The sequence below is a fragment of the Protomyctophum parallelum genome (assembly GCF_964188405.1).
Source record: "Protomyctophum parallelum genome assembly, chromosome: 11".
Lineage (NCBI taxonomy): Eukaryota > Metazoa > Chordata > Actinopteri > Myctophiformes > Myctophidae > Protomyctophum > Protomyctophum parallelum.
In genome coordinates, this window is record NC_139707.1 from 46,586,502 (window position 1) to 46,605,847 (window position 19,346).

Genomic DNA, 19,346 nt, shown 5'->3' on the forward strand with positions numbered 1-19,346 from the left:
GGCTGAAGAAGCATTGGTGAATCTCCTGACTGAGCGACCCGGGACATCTGTGATTGAGCTGAAAGAAAGCTTAGGACCAAAAGATCATCTGGGGTTCATGACCTGATGAACGAATGAGCCACGGATAACAGATAAAACATGATATGCTTTGAGAGAAAGCATGCCTATATGTGTGCCTGTCCTGAATAGCCACTTTTTTGTATTAAATATTATTAATAATTAATTAAAATAATTAATTAATTTAACACAGCGCTAAACAGCTTCTATGAAGAAGCAATGACAAAGGCTACGGTTGATTGATAACATATATGCAATTAACTATGAATTGATTACTGTCATCCAATGCCATTAGTTGCAATAACTAAGATGGGCAGAAAACAGCCTTGCCGAGTCATGAGGCCCGAGGGCAGGAGCCTAACTCTTGTTTCAGTAGAGTGAGCAGATTGATGTACACGTACAGCCCCTGGACGTGACGCTAGTATGACGCAGGGACTTACTCCATTCCGACCATTGGTGCCGAGTGCAGAGGATACCTATGACATAATTATCCTGTTGGGTTAAGGTTAGGGTTAGGGTTAGGGTTACACTTGGATACATTTTCCTAATGCTGTTACTCAATACTATAGTGGCACTGAGCGACATCAAATCAATTACTGATCTGAATACAACTGGCAGAGTACAATCCCAAGACTGCACCGGGGAAACCACAACCAATAGGTCGCACAAGCACTGCGACACGGAAGCCAAGCTTGCTGCGAACATAGACATAGTCTATGGCTGCCTTCCTTCAACCCGGATCCTCTCACGGATAAGTGATGAATTATTGCTTACGAGTTCAATTTAGAGCTCCTGGCAGTGGATGTTAGCTGTGCAGAAATGAAGCAACGCAGCGAGCTGCTAACCTACCACCTTCTGAAACATCTTCAGTCCCACGAAGCAACTGCCATTACCTAATCCCACTCAAGGACTGATCAACAGAACATACAATATGAATCTGAGACATTAAAAGTGACAAATGGGCAATGGGACGCACGGTGACAAGACGCTATATACGTGTACGTATATATTGATCTGAACTTCTGACCTCAAAGAAGGTGAGGAGGGTATACACTAGAGAGACTAGACCGACAGCTAGATAGGCTTGAGGGGCGGACGGAGGCAGCAGTTTGTTAAGGCTTTCAGCTCTTCTCCAAGACAGCTCAACCCGTATAGAGAAGCTGAGACATGATACCACGACAGAGGAAGCACTAATTAAATGCCCATTTAAGAAATACATCCAAAATAAACAGCTAGAAACAAATCTTACAGGAGTAAATAAACTAGACAGAAGGCTATGGCACTATGAAACATAATAATCACATGGAGAAAGGGTGCTAGCTTTAGCATTAGTTTAGCATGAACAAACCCTCATGGCAATGAGGAAACCTCAACAACCACATGGCTACAAAGCAGTAAAGCACCAAATCTATAGAGATTGCCATTGAGGTAGTTAACTCACGGCAATACTTTCAAAGCACATATAAAAAGTGTTAAGTAATACTAGAGTAAGCAGAGTGTGACTGAAGTCTTGCTTCAAAATTAATGAACTGGAGACAAACAGGCAGCAGAGTTGCCAGATCTTGAGAAAGAAAGCAGCTAGGTGTAGAACCTTCCCATACCTAGGACTCACCACGTGAGAACTTAGTTTACAATATATATACCTTAATGACTACAATGACTTGAAACAATACATTTCATGGACGAGGTCATTTGGATCTATGACAGAACCCCAGAACAACGATTAACTACAGAAAACAAGCCCAAAGTTGCTTATAAAAGCGCATGTGGCAACCACTGCACATGAGTTGAGGACCCATAGCTGGAGGGGACAAACACTGCACCTGAGCTGACTTGGCAAAACATCAGCAAAATGAAAGCGTGGCTTTGACTGTAGACACTAGACACGTACCACATTACAATAGAAGCTGCAGCACTGTCTGTGCATCCGGCTTAATTACCAGAACAGGCTATTATGAAGCTTGATGAAGCCACAAATCGAGCTCAGCAGCATTAGCAGACTCATATCAACTTAATATTGTGCATACAACCTGCAGGCCCTTATCACAGCATGGACAGAAGCTGAGAAGCATAATTTAAGCAGCAGTAGCTGCACACGCGGACAGCAAAGGCAGCAGCAATAACCACGAGGAACAGAAAACATCACAACAACCGGGGAACCATGAGCAGAGGAAGGCAGGAAGAGCATGGAGTCTAGTGAGCTTAAGTAGCTGCCCACTTAGTCAGCTGACTGCCGCATCAGCGAATGACGTGAGAGACTTGCACACACGTATACTCCCACATAGTAATGCAGCATGTTAACCCCTTGAGCATAGTATGGGCCTTTGAGCAAGCAAGAACTTCCCTTGAGGTTGACTGACTGAACTGACTCCGCCGCTCCGCGTGCTGCGTTTGATTAGTATTATTCACTGTCTCTGTTGTTTATTTATTGTTATTTCTGTCTGTATGATTCCAGAAGTGTCCACCATAGAGCAGAGTCTCCAACTCCCAGCCTTCTGTCTGTGAAGAGTGACATGTCTAAAGGAATGCCTCCTGAATTCAGTAACGAACCTGGACCTCCTGATTCACAGTATGTCAACCCTCCTATAAATATATACAACACTATAACACTGTAACACTATACAATATACACTGTAACACTATACAATATACACTATAACATATTTTATAGTGCCGGTGAGAAGGCGGGCAGCTGTGTTCTGCGCTAGCTGTAAACGCCTGAGTGATGCCTGGTCGATGCCAATATACAAAGAGTTGCAATAATCTATTCTTGATGAAATCAAAGCGTGGATAACCATCTCCAGCTGTTTTTAGGGGAGGTAGGATTTGACCGTGGCGATGATTGGAAGAAGAGAGTTTTAACGACGGAGCTGATTTGTTTATTAAGTTTAAAATCTTTATCAAAAATAAAACCAAGAGGGGGGACAGTGGCACAGTCGGTAGTGTTGCCTCACCGCTAGAAGGTCCTGGGTTCGATTCCCGCTGTGGGCGCTGGGGGCGTGTTCTCTCCTCTGCGTCATCAATGCCCATACCCGAGGCGGGGTTGGTGAAAGGGCCTTTCTGTGTGGAGTTTGTATGTTCTCCTCGTTTCCCCTAGGGTAGGTACCCTCACATGTTCTCCCTGTGTCCCCTAGGGTTGGTACCCTCACATGTTCTCCCCATGTCCCCTAGGGTAGGTACCCTCACATGTTCTCCCTGTGTCCCCTAGGGTAGGTACCCTCACATGTTCTCCCCGTGTCCCCTAGGGTAGGTACCCTCACATGTTCTCCCTGTGTCCCCTAGGATAGGTACCCTCACATGTTATCCCCGTGTCCCCTAGGGTATATGTACCCTCACATGTTCTTCCCGTGTCCCCTAGGGTAGCTACCCTCACATGTTCTGCCCGTGTCCCCTAGGGTAGGTACCCTCACATGTTCTCCCCGTGTCCCCTAGGGTAGGTACCCTCACATGTTCTCCCCGTGTCCCCTAGGGTAGGTACCCTCACATGTTCTCCCCGTGTCCCCTAGGGTAGGTATACCCTCACAAAAACATGCAGTAATCCTGGTCGGAATGTGTTAAGGAGATAACTGTTACAATTGCTCAATTCAACAGACCCATTCAGGATTCTAAAAACGCCTTCTCAATCCTGACCTAAATTTGAAGTGTTTAGAGAGGCACTTGTCTTTATCTCCTTGGGCAAATCATTCCATTGCACCGTTTGTACTACATGGAATACAAGCTACTGTTATGCTAATTACCTTCTGTTATTTACTTAGTATTATTTCTAGTAGTATTATTCACTGTCTCTGTTGTTTATTTATTGTTATTTCTGTCTGTATGATTCCAGAAGTGTCCACCACAGAGCAGAGTCTCCAACTCCCAGCCTTCTGTCTGTGAAGAGTGACATGTCTAAAGGAATGCCTCCTGAATTCAGTAACGAACCTGGACCTCCTGATTCACAGTATGTCAACCCTCCTATAAATATATACAACACTATAACACTGTAACACTATACAATATACACTGTAACACTATACAATATACACTATAACCAGTGTTGGGGAGTATTAAGCTACATGTAGCTGAGCTACGTAGCTGAGCTACATTTTGCTGTAGCTTGTGGTATTTTAGCTACATTCATATTTGTGTACCTCGTCAAGTAGCTCAGCTACCTTTTGGGTAATTTTTTGTAGCTTAGCTACTCAAGTTACAAGCTACAATTTTGGGCAATAACATGAAAGAAATATATTAATTTTGACCATTGGTTGCTGTGTTAATTCTTGTACTAGAACCCCCTTTGAAAAATCAAGGACTGTTCCTTTTTCTGATTGCTTTGAGGGCATATCAGCACTTGACAGCTGCCTCTAATTGGCCTCTGATTGGCCCTGGTATCACAGGGTGGGAGGGGTCTCCCAGGGGGGAGCAGGGGTCTCCTAGAGGGGAGGAGGGGTCTCCCAGAGGGGAGCAGGGGGAGGAGGGGTCTCCCAGAGGGGAGCAGGGTGGGGGGGTCTCCCAGAGGGGAGCAGGGGGAGGAGGGGTCTCCCAGAGGGGAGCAGGGTGGGTGGGTCTCCCAGAGGGGAGCAGGGTGAGGAGGGGTCTCCCAGAGGGGAGCAGGGTGGGGGGGTCTCCCAGAGGGGAGCAGGGTGGGGGGGTCTCCCAGAGGGGAGCAGGGTGGGGGGGTCTCCCAGAGGGGAGCAGGGTGAGGAGGGGTCTCCCAGAGGGGAGCAGGGTGGGGGGGTCTCCCAGAGGGGAGCAGGATGAGGAGGGGTCTCCCAGAGGGGAGCAGGGTGGGGGGGTCTCCCAGAGGGGAGCAGGGGGAGGAGGGGTCTCCCAGAGGGGAGCAGGGTGGGAGGGGAATCCCAGAGGGGAGCAGGGGGAGGAGGGGTCTCCCTGAGGGGAGCAGGGTGGGAGGGGTCTCCCAGAGGGGGGGAGGGGTCTCCCAGAGGGGAGGAGGGGTCTCCCGCATGTACATTCTCAATTTAACGCTGAAAAATAAAAAGTAGCTGAGCTACTTTGAGCTACTTTTTCCATGTAGCTGTAGCTTTACAAGCTACATCTCTCCAGGGGTAGCTATGTAGCTTGATCAAGCTACTGCCATGGTGAGCTACTTGTAGCTTTACAAGCTACGCTTTCAAAGTAACTTGCCCAACACTGACTATAACATATTTTATAGTGCCGGTGAGAAGGCGGGCAGCTGTGTTCTGCGCTAGCTGTAAACGCCTGAGTGATGCCTGGTCGATGCCAATATACAAAGAGTTGCAATAATCTATTCTTGATGAAATCAAAGCGTGGATAACCATCTCCAGCTGTTTTTAGGGGAGGTAGGATTTGACCGTGGCGATGATTGGAAGAAGAGAGTTTTAACGACGGAGCTGATTTGTTTATTAAGTTTAAAATCTTTATCAAAAATAAAACCAAGAGGGGGGACAGTGGCACAGTCGGTAGTGTTGCCTCACCGCTAGAAGGTCCTGGGTTCGATTCCCGCTGTGGGCGCTGGGGGCGTGTTCTCTCCTCTGCGTCATCAATGCCCATACCCGAGGCGGGGTTGGTGAAAGGGCCTTTCTGTGTGGAGTTTGTATGTTCTCCTCGTTTCCCCTAGGGTAGGTACCCTCACATGTTCTCCCTGTGTCCCCTAGGGTTGGTACCCTCACATGTTCTCCCCATGTCCCCTAGGGTAGGTACCCTCACATGTTCTCCCCGTGTCCCCTAGGGTAGGTACCCTCACATGTTCTCCCCGTGTCCCCTAGGGTAGGTACCCTCACATGTTCTCCCTGTGTCCCCTAGGATAGGTACCCTCACATGTTATCCCCGTGTCCCCTAGGGTATGTACCCTCACATGTTCTTCCCGTGTCCCCTAGGGTAGCTACCCTCACATGTTCTGCCCGTGTCCCCTAGGGTAGGTACCCTCACATGTTCTCCCCGTGTCCCCTAGGGTAGGTACCCTCACATGTTCTCCCTGTGTCCCCTAGGGTAGGTACCCTCACATGTTCTCCCCGTGTCCCCTAGGGTAGGTATACCCTCACAAAAACATGCAGTAATCCTGGTCGGAATGTGTTAAGGTGATAACTGTTACAATTGCTCAATTCATCAGACCCATTCAGGATTCTAAAAACGCCTTCTCAATCCTGACCTAAATTTGAAGTGTTTAGAGAGGCACTTGTCTTTATCTCCTTGGGCAAATCATTCCATTGCACCGTTTGTACTACATGGAATACAAGCTACTGTTATGCTAATTACTGTCTGTTATTTACTTAGTATTATTTCTAGTAGTATTATTCACTGTCTCTGTTATTTATGTATTGTTATTTCTGTCTGTATGATTCCAGAAGTGTCCACCACAGAGCAGAGTCTCCAACTCCCAGCCTTCTGTCTGTGAAGAGTGACATGTCTAAAGGAATGCCTCCTGAATTCAGTAACGAACCTGGACCTCCTGATTCACAGTATGTCAACCCTCCTATAAATATATACAACACTATAACACTGTAACACTATACAATATACACTATAACATATTTTATAGTGCCGGTGAGAAGGCGGGCAGCTGTGTTCTGCGCTAGCTGTAAACGCCTGAGTGATGCCTGGTCGATGCCAATATACAAAGAGTTGCAATAATCTATTCTTGATGAAATCAAAGCGTGGATAACCATCTCCAGCTGTTTTTAGGGGAGGTAGGATTTGACCGTGGCGATGATTGGAAGAAGAGAGTTTTAACGACGGAGCTGATTTGTTTATTAAGTTTAAAATCTTTATCAAAAATAAAACCAAGAGGGGGGACAGTGGCACAGTCGGTAGTGTTGCCTCACCGCTAGAAGGTCCTGGGTTCGATTCCCGCTGTGGGCGCTGGGGGCGTGTTCTCTCCTCTGCGTCATCAATGCCCATACCCGAGGCGGGGTTGGTGAAAGGGCCTTTCTGTGTGGAGTTTGTATGTTCTCCTCGTTTCCCCTAGGGTCGGTACCCTCACATGTTCTCCCTGTGTCCCCTAGGGTTGGTACCCTCACATGTTCTCCCCATGTCCCCTAGGGTAGGTACCCTCACATGTTCTCCCTGTGTCCCCTAGGGTAGGTATCCTCACGTTCTCCCCGTGTCCCCTAGGGTAGGTACCCTCACATGTTCTCCCTGTGTCCCCTAGGATAGGTACCCTCACATGTTATCCCCGTGTCCCCTAGGGTATGTACCCTCACATGTTCTTCCCGTGTCCCCTAGGGTAGCTACCCTCACATGTTCTGCCCGTGTCCCCTAGGGTAGGTACCCTCACATGTTCTCCCCGTGTCCCCTAGGGTAGGTACCCTCACATGTTCTCCCCGTGTCCCCTAGGGTAGGTACCCTCACATGTTCTCCCCGTGTCCCCTAGGGTAGGTATACCCTCACAAAAACATGCAGTAATCCTGGTCGGAATGTGTTAAGGAGATAACTGTTACAATTGCTCAATTCAACAGACCCATTCAGGATTCTAAAAACGCCTTCTCAATCCTGACCTAAATTTGAAGTGTTTAGAGAGGCACTTGTCTTTATCTCCTTGGGCAAATCATTCCATTGCACTGTTTGTACTACATGGAATACAAGCTACTGTTATGCTAATTACTGTCTGTTATTTACTTAGTATTATTTCTAGTAGTATTATTCACTGTCTCTGTTGTTTATGTATTGTTATTTCTGTCTGTATGATTCCAGAAGTGTCCACCACAGAGCAGAGTCTCCAACTCCCAGCCTTCTGTCTGTGAAGAGTGACATGTCTAACGGAACGCCTCCTGAATTCAGTAACGAACCTGGACCTCCTGATTCACAGTATGTCAACCCTCCTATAAATATATACAACACTATAACACTGTAACACTATACAATATACACTATAACACTATACAATATACACTATAACATATTTTATAGTGCCGGTGAGAAGGCGGGCAGCTGTGTTCTGCGCTAGCTGTAAACGCCTGAGTGATGCCTGGTCGATGCCAATATACAAAGAGTTGCAATAATCTATTCTTGATGAAATCAAAGCGTGGATAACCATCTCCAGCTGTTTTTAGGGGAGGTAGGATTTGACCGTGGCGATGATTGGAAGAAGAGAGTTTTAACGACGGAGCTGATTTGTTTATTAAGTTTAAAATCTTTATCAAAAATAAAACCAAGAGGGGGGACAGTGGCACAGTCGGTAGTGTTGCCTCACCGCTAGAAGGTCCTGGGTTCGATTCCCGCTGTGGGCGCTGGGGGCGTGTTCTCTCCTCTGCGTCATCAATGCCCATACCCGAGGCGGGGTTGGTGAAAGGGCCTTTCTGTGTGGAGTTTGTATGTTCTCCTCGTTTCCCCTAGGGTCGGTACCCTCACATGTTCTCCCTGTGTCCCCTAGGGTTGGTACCCTCACATGTTCTCCCCATGTCCCCTAGGGTAGGTACCCTCACATGTTCTCCCTGTGTCCCCTAGGGTAGGTACCCTCACATGTTCTCCCCGTGTCCCCTAGGGTAGGTACCCTCACATGTTCTCCCTGTGTCCCCTAGGATAGGTACCCTCACATGTTATCCCCGTGTCCCCTAAGGTATGTACCCTCACATGTTCTTCCCGTGTCCCCTAGGGTAGCTACCCTCACATGTTCTGCCCGTGTCCCCTAGGGTAGGTACCCTCACATGTTCTCCCCGTGTCCCCTAGGGTAGGTACCCTCACATGTTCTCCCCGTGTCCCCTAGGGTAGGTACCCTCACATGTTCTCCCCGTGTCCCCTAGGGTAGGTATACCCTCACAAAAACATGCAGTAATCCTGGTCGGAATGTGTTAAGGAGATAACTGTTACAATTGCTCAATTCAACAGACCCATTCAGGATTCTAAAAACGCCTTCTCAATCCTGACCTAAATTTGAAGTGTTTAGAGAGGCACTTGTCTTTATCTCCTTGGGCAAATCATTCCATTGCACCGTTTGTACTACATGGAATACAAGCTACTGTTATGCTAATTACTGTCTGTTATTTACTTAGTATTATTTCTAGTAGTATTATTCACTGTCTCTGTTGTTTATGTATTGTTATTTCTGTCTGTATGATTCCAGAAGTGTCCACCACAGAGCAGAGTCTCCAACTCCCAGCCTTCTGTCTGTGAAGAGTGACATGTCTAACGGAACGCCTCCTGAATTCAGTAACGAACCTGGACCTCCTGATTCACAGTATGTCAACCCTCCTATAAATATATACAACACTATAACACTGTAACACTATACAATATACACTATAACACTATACAATATACACTATAACATATTTTATAGTGCCGGTGAGAAGGCGGGCAGCTGTGTTCTGCGCTAGCTGTAAACGCCTGAGTGATGCCTGGTCGATGCCAATATACAAAGAGTTGCAATAATCTATTCTTGATGAAATCAAAGCGTGGATAACCATCTCCAGCTGTTTTTAGGGGAGGTAGGATTTGACCGTGGCGATGATTGGAAGAAGAGAGTTTTAACGACGGAGCTGATTTGTTTATTAAGTTTAAAATCTTTATCAAAAATAAAACCAAGAGGGGGGACAGTGGCACAGTCGGTAGTGTTGCCTCACCGCTAGAAGGTCCTGGGTTCGATTCCCGCTGTGGGCGTGTTCTCTCCTCTGCGTCATCAATGCCCATACCCGAGGCGGGGTTGGTGAAAGGGCCTTTCTGTGTGGAGTTTGTATGTTCTCCTCGTTTCCCCTAGGGTAGGTACCCTCACATGTTCTCCCTGTGTCCCCTAGGGTTGGTACCCTCACATGTTCTCCCCATGTCCCCTAGGGTAGGTACCCTCACATGTTCTCCCTGTGTCCCCTAGGGTAGGTACCCTCACATGTTCTCCCCGTGTCCCCTAGGGTAGGTACCCTCACATGTTCTCCCTGTGTCCCCTAGGATAGGTACCCTCACATGTTATCCCTGTGTCCCCTAGGGTATGTACCCTCACATGTTCTTCCCGTGTCCCCTAGGGTAGCTACCCTCACATGTTCTGCCCGTGTCCCCTAGGGTAGGTACCCTCACATGTTCTCCCCGTGTCCCCTAGGGTAGGTACCCTCACATGTTCTCCCCGTGTCCCCTAGGGTAGGTACCCTCACATGTTCTCCCCGTGTCCCCTAGGGTAGGTATACCCTCACAAAAACATGCAGTAATCCTGGTCGGAATGTGTTAAGGAGATAACTGTTACAATTGCTCAATTCAACAGACCCATTCAGGATTCTAAAAACGCCTTCTCAATCCTGACCTAAATTTGAAGTGTTTAGAGAGGCACTTGTCTTTATCTCCTTGGGCAAATCATTCCATTGCACCGTTTGTACTACATGGAATACAAGCTACTGTTATGCTAATTACTGTCTGTTATTTACTTAGTATTATTTCTAGTAGTATTATTCACTGTCTCTGTTGTTTATGTATTGTTATTTCTGTCTGTATGATTCCAGAAGTGTCCACCACAGAGCAGAGTCTCCAACTCCCAGCCTTCTGTCTGTGAAGAGTGACATGTCTAACGGAACGCCTCCTGAATTCAGTAACGAACCTGGACCTCCTGATTCACAGTATGTCAACCCTCCTATAAATATATACAACACTATAACACTGTAAGACAATACAATATACACTATAACACTATACAATATACACTATAACATATTTTATAGTGCCGGTGAGAAGGCGGGCAGCTGTGTTCTGCGCTAGCTGTAAACGCCTGAGTGATGCCTGGTCGATGCCAATATACAAAAAGTTGCAATAATCCACTCATGGACCAATCATGATCTCCCACTCCATATAAGGCCTCCTGAGACACTCCTCTGGTGCTTTTTGCCTCTGCCCAGAAGTCAGGGAACATACTGTGGTAAAACAAGAAACAAAAGTCATAACCTTGATACATACAATGGTAAATAATAAAGACAAAATAACAATACATTTGGAAAACAGCACAGGAACAATGTTAATACCGGTTTTAGTGTGTGCACCCACCAAACTATTTAACAAGGCCCCTGGCTATTGTCTCATGGTGTATTGTAGTGGAGTGTTATGACTGTGATGTGCTGTTAGTGCCGTTAGTGGCACGGTGAACTGCCACAGTTGTCACTGTACAATACTTTAAAACAGTTGTCATGTTGCACACATGCCTAAAATTGCTGTTATTTGCGCCGCCCAGCTTGTCACACTCCAGGCTGCATGAACAGTGCTGCTCGGGCGCTGTTTTCTGCCCCCTCAATGTCCCAAAGTTCTCTGTTGTACTCCGTCTCCCCACACTGGCACGGTTAGCCAAGTTAGCCATGTGCTATCCATGTTTGAGGGTTTTCTCGTCAGTGAAAAGTCAACAAACAGAACACGGTGACATGCATGCTGATCTTCCTTAATAATAAAAAAAGGCTTAGCCCGTCCAGTGGCTTTATAGTTAGGCTATAGGCTGCTCAGATCTGGACTGGACTTATTTATGTTTTGGAATAGAACCGGCGGACCTCTGTACTGTAGACGCGCAAATGCATGCATGCAGTTGTTTATTGATGATTAAGCCTACAACAATTTATTTATATTGTTAAATGTTGCTTTAACAAAATTTTGTTTGTCTTTTAAAAAGGAGCATAAATAAATGTATACCATTCGTCTACCAACTTTAATTATGTAGCCTATACATGCATATTACATTTGGGGTAGCCTATTAAAAAAAACAACAACCGTTAATTAACCGGATAATGCCATCGGCTAGCCGGCTGGTAAATTAACCGTTAGATACATAATTACATATGTATCTATATGTATATTCTATTGTCTTCATATATATGTATCTATATGTATATATTCTATTGTCTTCATCTATATGTATAATATTCTATTGTCTTCATCTATAATATAGATGAAGACAATAGAATATTATGCATATAGATTCTATATGTATATATTCTATTGTCTTCATCTATATGTATATATTCTATTGTCTTCATCTATATGTATATATTCTATTGTCTTCATCTCCACAGAGAGACATTCAGAAACACACCTGGACAGAAGACATTCAGTCAAACCACACCTGGACACAGTAAGACTGGACACATTTTACACTAACATTTTATTTCAATTAATGAAATGTTTAAATAGCAGCAGACTCATCAGATTAAATATACTCGTTGTATTCCTGTCTCATTGTCCAAATACAAATACTGATGATAAACACATACATTTAGACTAAAAAAACGATCCAATGTTGTTTATTTTAGCCTTTTTTTCTTTTACAAATTTAGATTTTCTGGAGGATATATACATAGTTGTTTTAACACTACGAAGTCTGAAAAAAAATCACTACTACTCAGTCGGCTGGGGGTCAGGGGGACCGTGTTTTTGGTGCGATTTGATTGGCCACTCTCTCCCCCACACGTCCCTCTCCAGCTGGAGAAGACATTGTTCAAGCCTGCATCCCATTTCCAACGAATTAAATCATAATATGTTTCTTAACACATGTTTTCACTCCTAAAATGTATAAAACTAATAATACATGTGAAAAATATATATTTTGCCGTTGCCCGTTAGTACTATATTGCAACATAGCCATGGAAGAGTGTCACGTTGCTGCCTTTTGTTGTTATTTTATTCCTTCCAAAAGAGCAAGATCACTTGTCTTTTCTTGTGTGTTATCGATGTAATTAATATATGTCACCCCACGCGATGTACAGACTGCTTGACTAGGCATGTAAACATGACATAATTGTATTAATGTTTAAGTGTAATGATGTTATTGACCGGATTGTCCGTAGTCCTCCAGCCGTTAGCTTACAGTTGCTAATATTATAAGCTAACAACATTACTAAAGCCAATGTATTGCATTAAATGCGGCCTGTCCGCGGTAAATTACTTATACAAGTGAGTCGCGTTATATTTACCTAAATTACCAGCCAAAGTACATTCCAAATAAACAATTATTAGCCACGTTATGTTGTTATATCAGTTTAATTAATAAAAAAACATCGTTCAGAATACGGCCGTTAGCACTGTGAATTCAACATCCGGTGAGGAGAGGATACGGTTCGTGTATGTGTTGTGTATGGAACTCAGCGCATACAGTGGCTTACCGGATGTAAGCCTTGCACACTAAATAGACACTAAATAGAAAGCCTGCAGCCTGGTGATACAAAAAATAAACTCCACACGTGAAATGCACTGCATGTTGAGGAGAAACACCAGCTCAGCTGCTGTTTATAAAACATCGTGCAGTTATTGAATTCATGAACATTTGCATGCTTCCCTGAGAGGGAGAGAGAGAGAAAAAGTTTACAGATAAAGAAGGACGGACAGAGGCTGAACTCTTTTGACTGACAAAGAGCTGGCGATATTGAGCCTATATGCCAGAACAAATTAATCCACAGCAGCATGCCTACATAAGTTCCACGTCGCTTGCAGAAAGAACTGTTCTTTTGACTGACAAAACATTTAGCGGTTCGGGAGGTCTATCTGGTTGGAATTATTCAAACACTTTTTATTTTGTATCGCGCATCGGCAAGCGTTCTCGCTTCATGGAAAGTAAATGTCGGGTCGAGTCTAACCGAGCATTCAATAATAATAATAATAATAATAACAATGATAATAATCATTGTATTCATATTCCTATTATCTTATCAAAATAATAAACAAATTCCAAGTTAATTAACCAGCCAAACGTATATGATTTAATTCGTTGGACATGGAATGCAGGCTTGAACAACAACAATGCCGTCTCCAGCTGTCTTTTGTGTGTTCTTTTTTTTTCTCCACCCCTACCACCATAACTCGCTCATTTTTTGCTCATTTAAAAAAAATCAAAATACCATGTAAACTATGGAATTGGGGCTTTCATTTGGTATATAAATCGGTTGTGTAGGCGCTCTCTACGAAACGATATCAAGTGAAAAGTAAATGTCGGGGAATCACCATTAACACCATTATCAAGCAGCGCAAACAAAAGACGAGAGGGGGAGAAAGGGTGACGGCGGTCGATTGGGCCGATTATAGTCAGACTGAGTAAGAGATATATGCCTAAAATCATATTTACAAAATGTTTCAAATGGAAAAAAAAACAGAGATGATTTCAACCGAATATTTAGACAAAGTCATGCAAGGGGAACTTTCTCTGGACTCCATGGGCTAAGAAAATAAACGTTGAAATTTCAAATTCGGTCAGAACGGCTGCTCAGACTTCCTAGTGTTAATGCTATGGATTGTTCAATGTAAAGTTGTAAATGAAGCATAATGTTTAACATGTATTAATTGTCTCCTCATATCAGATGTCCGTCTGCCGGAGTATTTAAAGGTCTATAAGGTCACTTTTGCCGGTCTTGATCATGTGACATACGTCACTGTACATCCCTCCCTCTCCAACATCTACACAGACCTCCACCTATCAGTGGGAGGGAGTGAAGGGGTTAATCAGCAACATGAGGTGTGGCAGCTTGAGACCGCCTCCAGCATGAAGACCCTCTATGACGTCCTAATCAAGTGCCGTGCCATCTTTCAGACCGTCCTCCCTGGCAGAGACACACCCAGCAGCAGAGTTCTGACCAATGGCATCGCTGGCATCGGGAAGACATTCTCTGTGCGTAAGTTCGCTCTGGACTGGGCAAGAGGTTTGGAGAACCAAGATATAGATCTCCTGGTTCCCTTCGCATTCCGGGAGCTGAACTTGGTCCGAGATGAGCAGCACAGTCTTCTCTCACTGATCCATGGTTTCCATCCAACGTTAAAGAAGGTCACAGCAGAGCAGCTCGCTGCCTGGAAAGTTGGCTTCATCTTCGATGGTCTCGATGAAAGCAGGTTTCCGCTGAAATTCCAGAACATCGACGTCTATTCTGACTCCTTCGACAACAATGACGTCGTCTCTGATGTCACGGTGACATCATCGGTGGGCCTGCTGTTGACGAACCTCATCAAGAGGAATCTGCTCCCCTCGGCTCTCTTCTGGATAACCACCAGACCTGCAGCAGCCAATCAAATCCCTCCTGAATGCGTTGACATGGTGACAGAAATACGAGGGTTCACAGACTCCCAGAAGGAGGAGTTCTTCAGGAAGATGTTCAGTGATGATGAGGAGCTGGCCAGCACCATCATCTCACACGTGAAGACATCAAAGAGCATCCACATCATGTGTCACATCCCAGTCTTCTGTTGGATGACCGCTACTGTTGTGGAGGACCTGGTGAAGACAGACCAGACAGGACAGCTGCCCAAGAACCTGACCGGGATGTTCAGCCTCTTCATATCGCTCCTGATAAAACGGATGAAGACGAAGTATGATGAGACTGACAGGGATGTTCTTCTGATGCTGTGCCTACTGGCGTTTAAACATCTGAAGAAAGGCAGCCTCACGTTCTACCAAGAAGACCTGGAAGAGTGTGGTCTCGATGTGAACCACGCCGTGCTGTACTCGGGAGTGTGCACAGAGATCTTCAAAGAAGAGACCGTTCAATCTCAGAGAAAGATCTACAGCTTTGTTCATCTGAGCATCCAGGAGTTCCTGGCTGCAGTCTACCTGATGCACTGTTTCACACAGGAGAACATGAAGGTACTGAAGTCATCCCTGGGAGGAGGAGAAGGAGAAGGAGGAGAAGAAAAAGAAGAAGCCGTCACTGAAACTGTCAGTTCCTTGAAGGACTTGACACAGGACCTGCAGAGAGCCACCGAAAAGGTTAAAGAAGCCCTGAAGAGTTTGGAAGGAGGAGGAGGAGGAGGAGGAGGAGGAGGAGGAGAAGACGTCTTCCTGCAGAGAGCCATGGAAGGAGGAGGTGGAGAAGATGAAGAAGAAGAAGAAGAAGAAGATGTCTTCCTGCAGAGAGCCATTGAAGAATCTCTGAAGAGTATGGAAGGAGGAGGAGGAGGAGGAGAAGACTTATTCCTGCAGAGAGCCATGGAAGGAGGAGGAGGAGAAGAAGGAGAAGACTTATTCCTGCAGAGAGCCATGGAAGAATCCCTGAAGAGTATGGAAGGAGGAGGAGGAGGAGGAGAAGACTTATTCCTGCAGAGAGACATGGAAGAATCCCTGAAGAGTATGGAAGGAGGAGGAGGAGGAGGAGGAGGAGAAGAAGAAGAAGAAGAAGCCGTCACTGAAACTGTCAGTTCCTTGAAGGACTTGACACAGGACCTGCAGAGAGCCACCGAAAAGGTTAAAGAAGCCCTGAAGAGTTTGGAAGGAGGAGGAGGAGGAGGAGGAGAAGACGTCTTCCTGCAGAGAGCCATGGAAGGAGGAGGTGGAGAAGATGAAGAAGAAGAAGAAGAAGCTGTCTTCCTGCAGAGAGCCATTGAAGAATCCCTGAAGAGTATGGAAGGAGGAGGAGGAGGAGGAGGAGAAGACTTATTCCTGCAGAGAGCCATGGAAGGAGGAGGAGGAGAAAAAGGAGAAGACTTATTCCTGCAGAGAGCCATGGAAGAATCCCTGAAGAGTATGGAAGGAGGAGGAGGAGGAGAAGAAGACTTATTCCTGCAGAGAGACATGGAAGAATCCCTGAAGAGTATGGAAGGAGGAGGAGGAGGAGGAGGAGGAGAAGAAGAAGAAGAAGCCGTCACTGAAACTGTCAGTTCCTCCAAGGAACTGACATCTGATGTCAGTTCCTTGAAGGACTTGACACAGGACCTGCAGAGAGCCACTGAAAAGGTTAAAGAAGCCCTGAAGAGTTTGGGAGGAGGAGGAGAAGGAGGAGGAGGAGAAGGAGGAGGAGGAGGAGGAGAAGACGTCTTCCTGCAGAGAGCCATTGAAGAATCCCTGAAGAGTATGGAAGGAGGAGGAGGAGGAGGAGGAGGAGGAGGAGGAGAAGACTTATTCCTGCAGAGAGCCATGGAAGGAGGAGGAGGAGAAGAAGGAGAAGACTTATTCCTGCAGAGAGCCATGGAAGAATCCCTGAAGAGTATGGAAGGAGGAGGAGGAGGAGGAGGAGGAGGAGGAGAAGACTTATTCCTGCAGAGAGACATGGAAGAATCCCTGAAGAGTATGGAAGGAGGAGGAGGAGGAGGAGGAGGAGGAGGAGGAGGAGAAGAAGAAGAAGAAGCCGTCACTGAAACTGTCAGTTCCTTGAAGGACTTGACACAGGACCTGCAGAGAGCCACCGAAAAGGTTAAAGAAGCCCTGAAGAGTTTGGAAGGAGGAGGAGGAGGAGGAGGAGAAGACGTCTTCCTGCAGAGAGCCATGGAAGGAGGAGGTGGAGAAGATGAAGAAGAAGAAGAAGAAGATGTCTTCCTGCAGAGAACCATTGAAGAATCTCTGAAGAGTATGGAAGGAGGAGGAGGAGGAGGAGAAGACTTATTCCTGCAGAGAGCCATGGAAGGAGGAGGAGGAGAAGAAGGAGAAGACTTATTCCTGCAGAGAGACATGGAAGAATCCCTGAAGAGTATGGAAGGAGGAGGAGGAGGAGGAGGAGGAGAAGAAGAAGAAGAAGAAGCCGTCACTGAAACTGTCAGTTCCTTGAAGGACTTGACACAGGACCTGCAGAGAGCCACCGAAAAGGTTAAAGAAGCCCTGAAGAGTTTGGAAGGAGGAGGAGGAGGAGGAGGAGGAGGAGGAGAAGACGTCTTCCTGCAGAGAGCCATGGAAGGAGGAGGTGGAGAAGATGAAGAAGAAGAAGATGTCTTCCTGCAGAGAGCCATTGAAGAATCCCTGAAGAGTATGGAAGGAGGAGGAGGAGGAGGAGAAGACTTATTCCTGCAGAGAGCCATGGAAGGAGGAGGAGGAGAAAAAGGAGAAGACTTATTCCTGCAGAGAGCCATGGAAGAATCCCTGAAGAGTATGGAAGGAGGAGGAGGAGGAGGAGAAGACTTATTCCTGCAGAGAGACATGGAAGAATCCCTGAAGAGTATGGAAGGAGGAGGAGGAGGAGGAGGAGGAGAAGAAGAAGAAGAAGCCGTCACTGAAACTGTCAGTTCCTCCAAGGAACTGACATCTGATGTCAGTTCCTTGAAGGACTTGACACAGGACCTGCAGAGAGCCACCGAAAAGGTTAAAGAAGCCCTGAAGAGTTTGGGAGGAGGAGGAGAAGGAGGAGGAGGAGAAGGAGGAGGAGGAGGAGGAGGAGAAGACGTCTTCCTGCAGAGAGCCATTGAAGAATCCCTGAAGAGTATGGAAGGAGGAGGAGGAGGAGGAGGAGGAGGAGGAGGAGGAGGAGGAGAAGACTTATTCCTGCAGAGAGCCATGGAAGGAGGAGGAGGAGAAGAAGGAGAAGACTTATTCCTGCAGAGAGCCATGGAAGAATCCCTGAAGAGTATGGAAGGAGGAGGAGGAGGAGGAGAAGACTTATTCCTGCAGAGAGACATGGAAGAATCCCTGAAGAGTATGGAAGGAGGAGGAGGAGGAGGAGGAGGAGAAGAAGAAGAAGAAGAAGAAGAAGCCGTCACTGAAACTGTCAGTTCCTCCAAGGAACTGACATCTGATGTCAGTTCCTTGAAGGACTTGATACAGGACCTGCAGAGAGCCACCGAAAAGGTTGAAGAAGCCCTGAAGAGTTTGGGAGGAGGAGGAGGAGGAGGAGGAGGAGAAGAAGAAGAAGAAGAAGAAGAAGAAGAAGAAGAAGACACACAGAAGAAGATGAAGGTACTGAAGACATTCCTGGGAGATGATGTCAGTTCCTTGGAGGACTTCCTGCAGAGAGCCAGCGAAAAAGCCCTGAAGAGTAAGAACGGCCACCTGGACCTCTTTGTCCGCTTCCTTCATGGCCTCTCACTGGAGTCCAACCAGAGTCTGTTAGGAGGCCTGCTGGGTCACACAGAGAACAGTCCAGAGAGCATCCAGAGAGTCATCAACAACCTGAAGGAGATGAATAATAAAGATCGGAGTCTCTCTGCTGACAGATTCATCAACATCTTCCACTGTCTGATGGAGATGAACGACCACTCACTACATCAGGAGATCCAACAGTACCTGAAGTCAGCGGACAGATCAAAGACAGAACTGTCTCAGAGCCAGTGTTCAGCTCTGGCCTTCATGCTGATGACGGCAGAGGAGGTTCTGGAGGAGTTGGACCTGCACCAATATGACGCATCATTATGGGGGAAATTCAGAATACTCCCAGCTGTGAGGAACAGCAGAAAGGCTCGGTTAGTAGTCATGTGGATAGAAAACCTGTTAGAATCAATCTACCATCACACCTAATTACTATAATAATAATCAAGTCTGTGTGTGTGTGTGTGTGTGTGTGTGTGTGTGTGTGTGTGTGTGTGTGTGTGTGTGTGTGTGTGTGTGTGTACAATATTTATACAGCATTTTTGCCTAAATAAGTTAAAAAGAATAAATAAGATAACATTCATAGATCAATGTAAGTTACACACTATAGTATTAAACCATTTTGGCGGGAACCCCTTTTGGCGTTAGCATTATGTTATGCTTTAGCTATTAAAAA

At 46.0% G+C, this 19,346-nt stretch overlaps 2 protein-coding genes across 2 annotated transcripts in view; both read left to right on the forward strand.

Annotated features, from left to right (window-relative positions):
* Positions 1-19,346, forward strand: part of LOC310867043 (NACHT, LRR and PYD domains-containing protein 3-like) — an 88,186-nt gene that overhangs the window by 11,333 nt on the left and 57,507 nt on the right. The window lies entirely within an intron of this gene.
* The window catches only part of LOC310866410 (protein NLRC3-like), a 62,459-nt gene continuing 57,507 nt past the window's right edge, over positions 14,395-19,346 (forward strand). The window contains exons 1-2 of the mRNA XM_083776015.1: positions 14,395-15,529; positions 18,536-19,044. Coding sequence (XP_083632141.1) covers positions 14,438-15,529; positions 18,536-19,044 — 1,601 coding nt within the window. The 5' untranslated portion in view covers positions 14,395-14,437. The remainder of the gene's footprint in view (positions 15,530-18,535; positions 19,045-19,346) is intronic.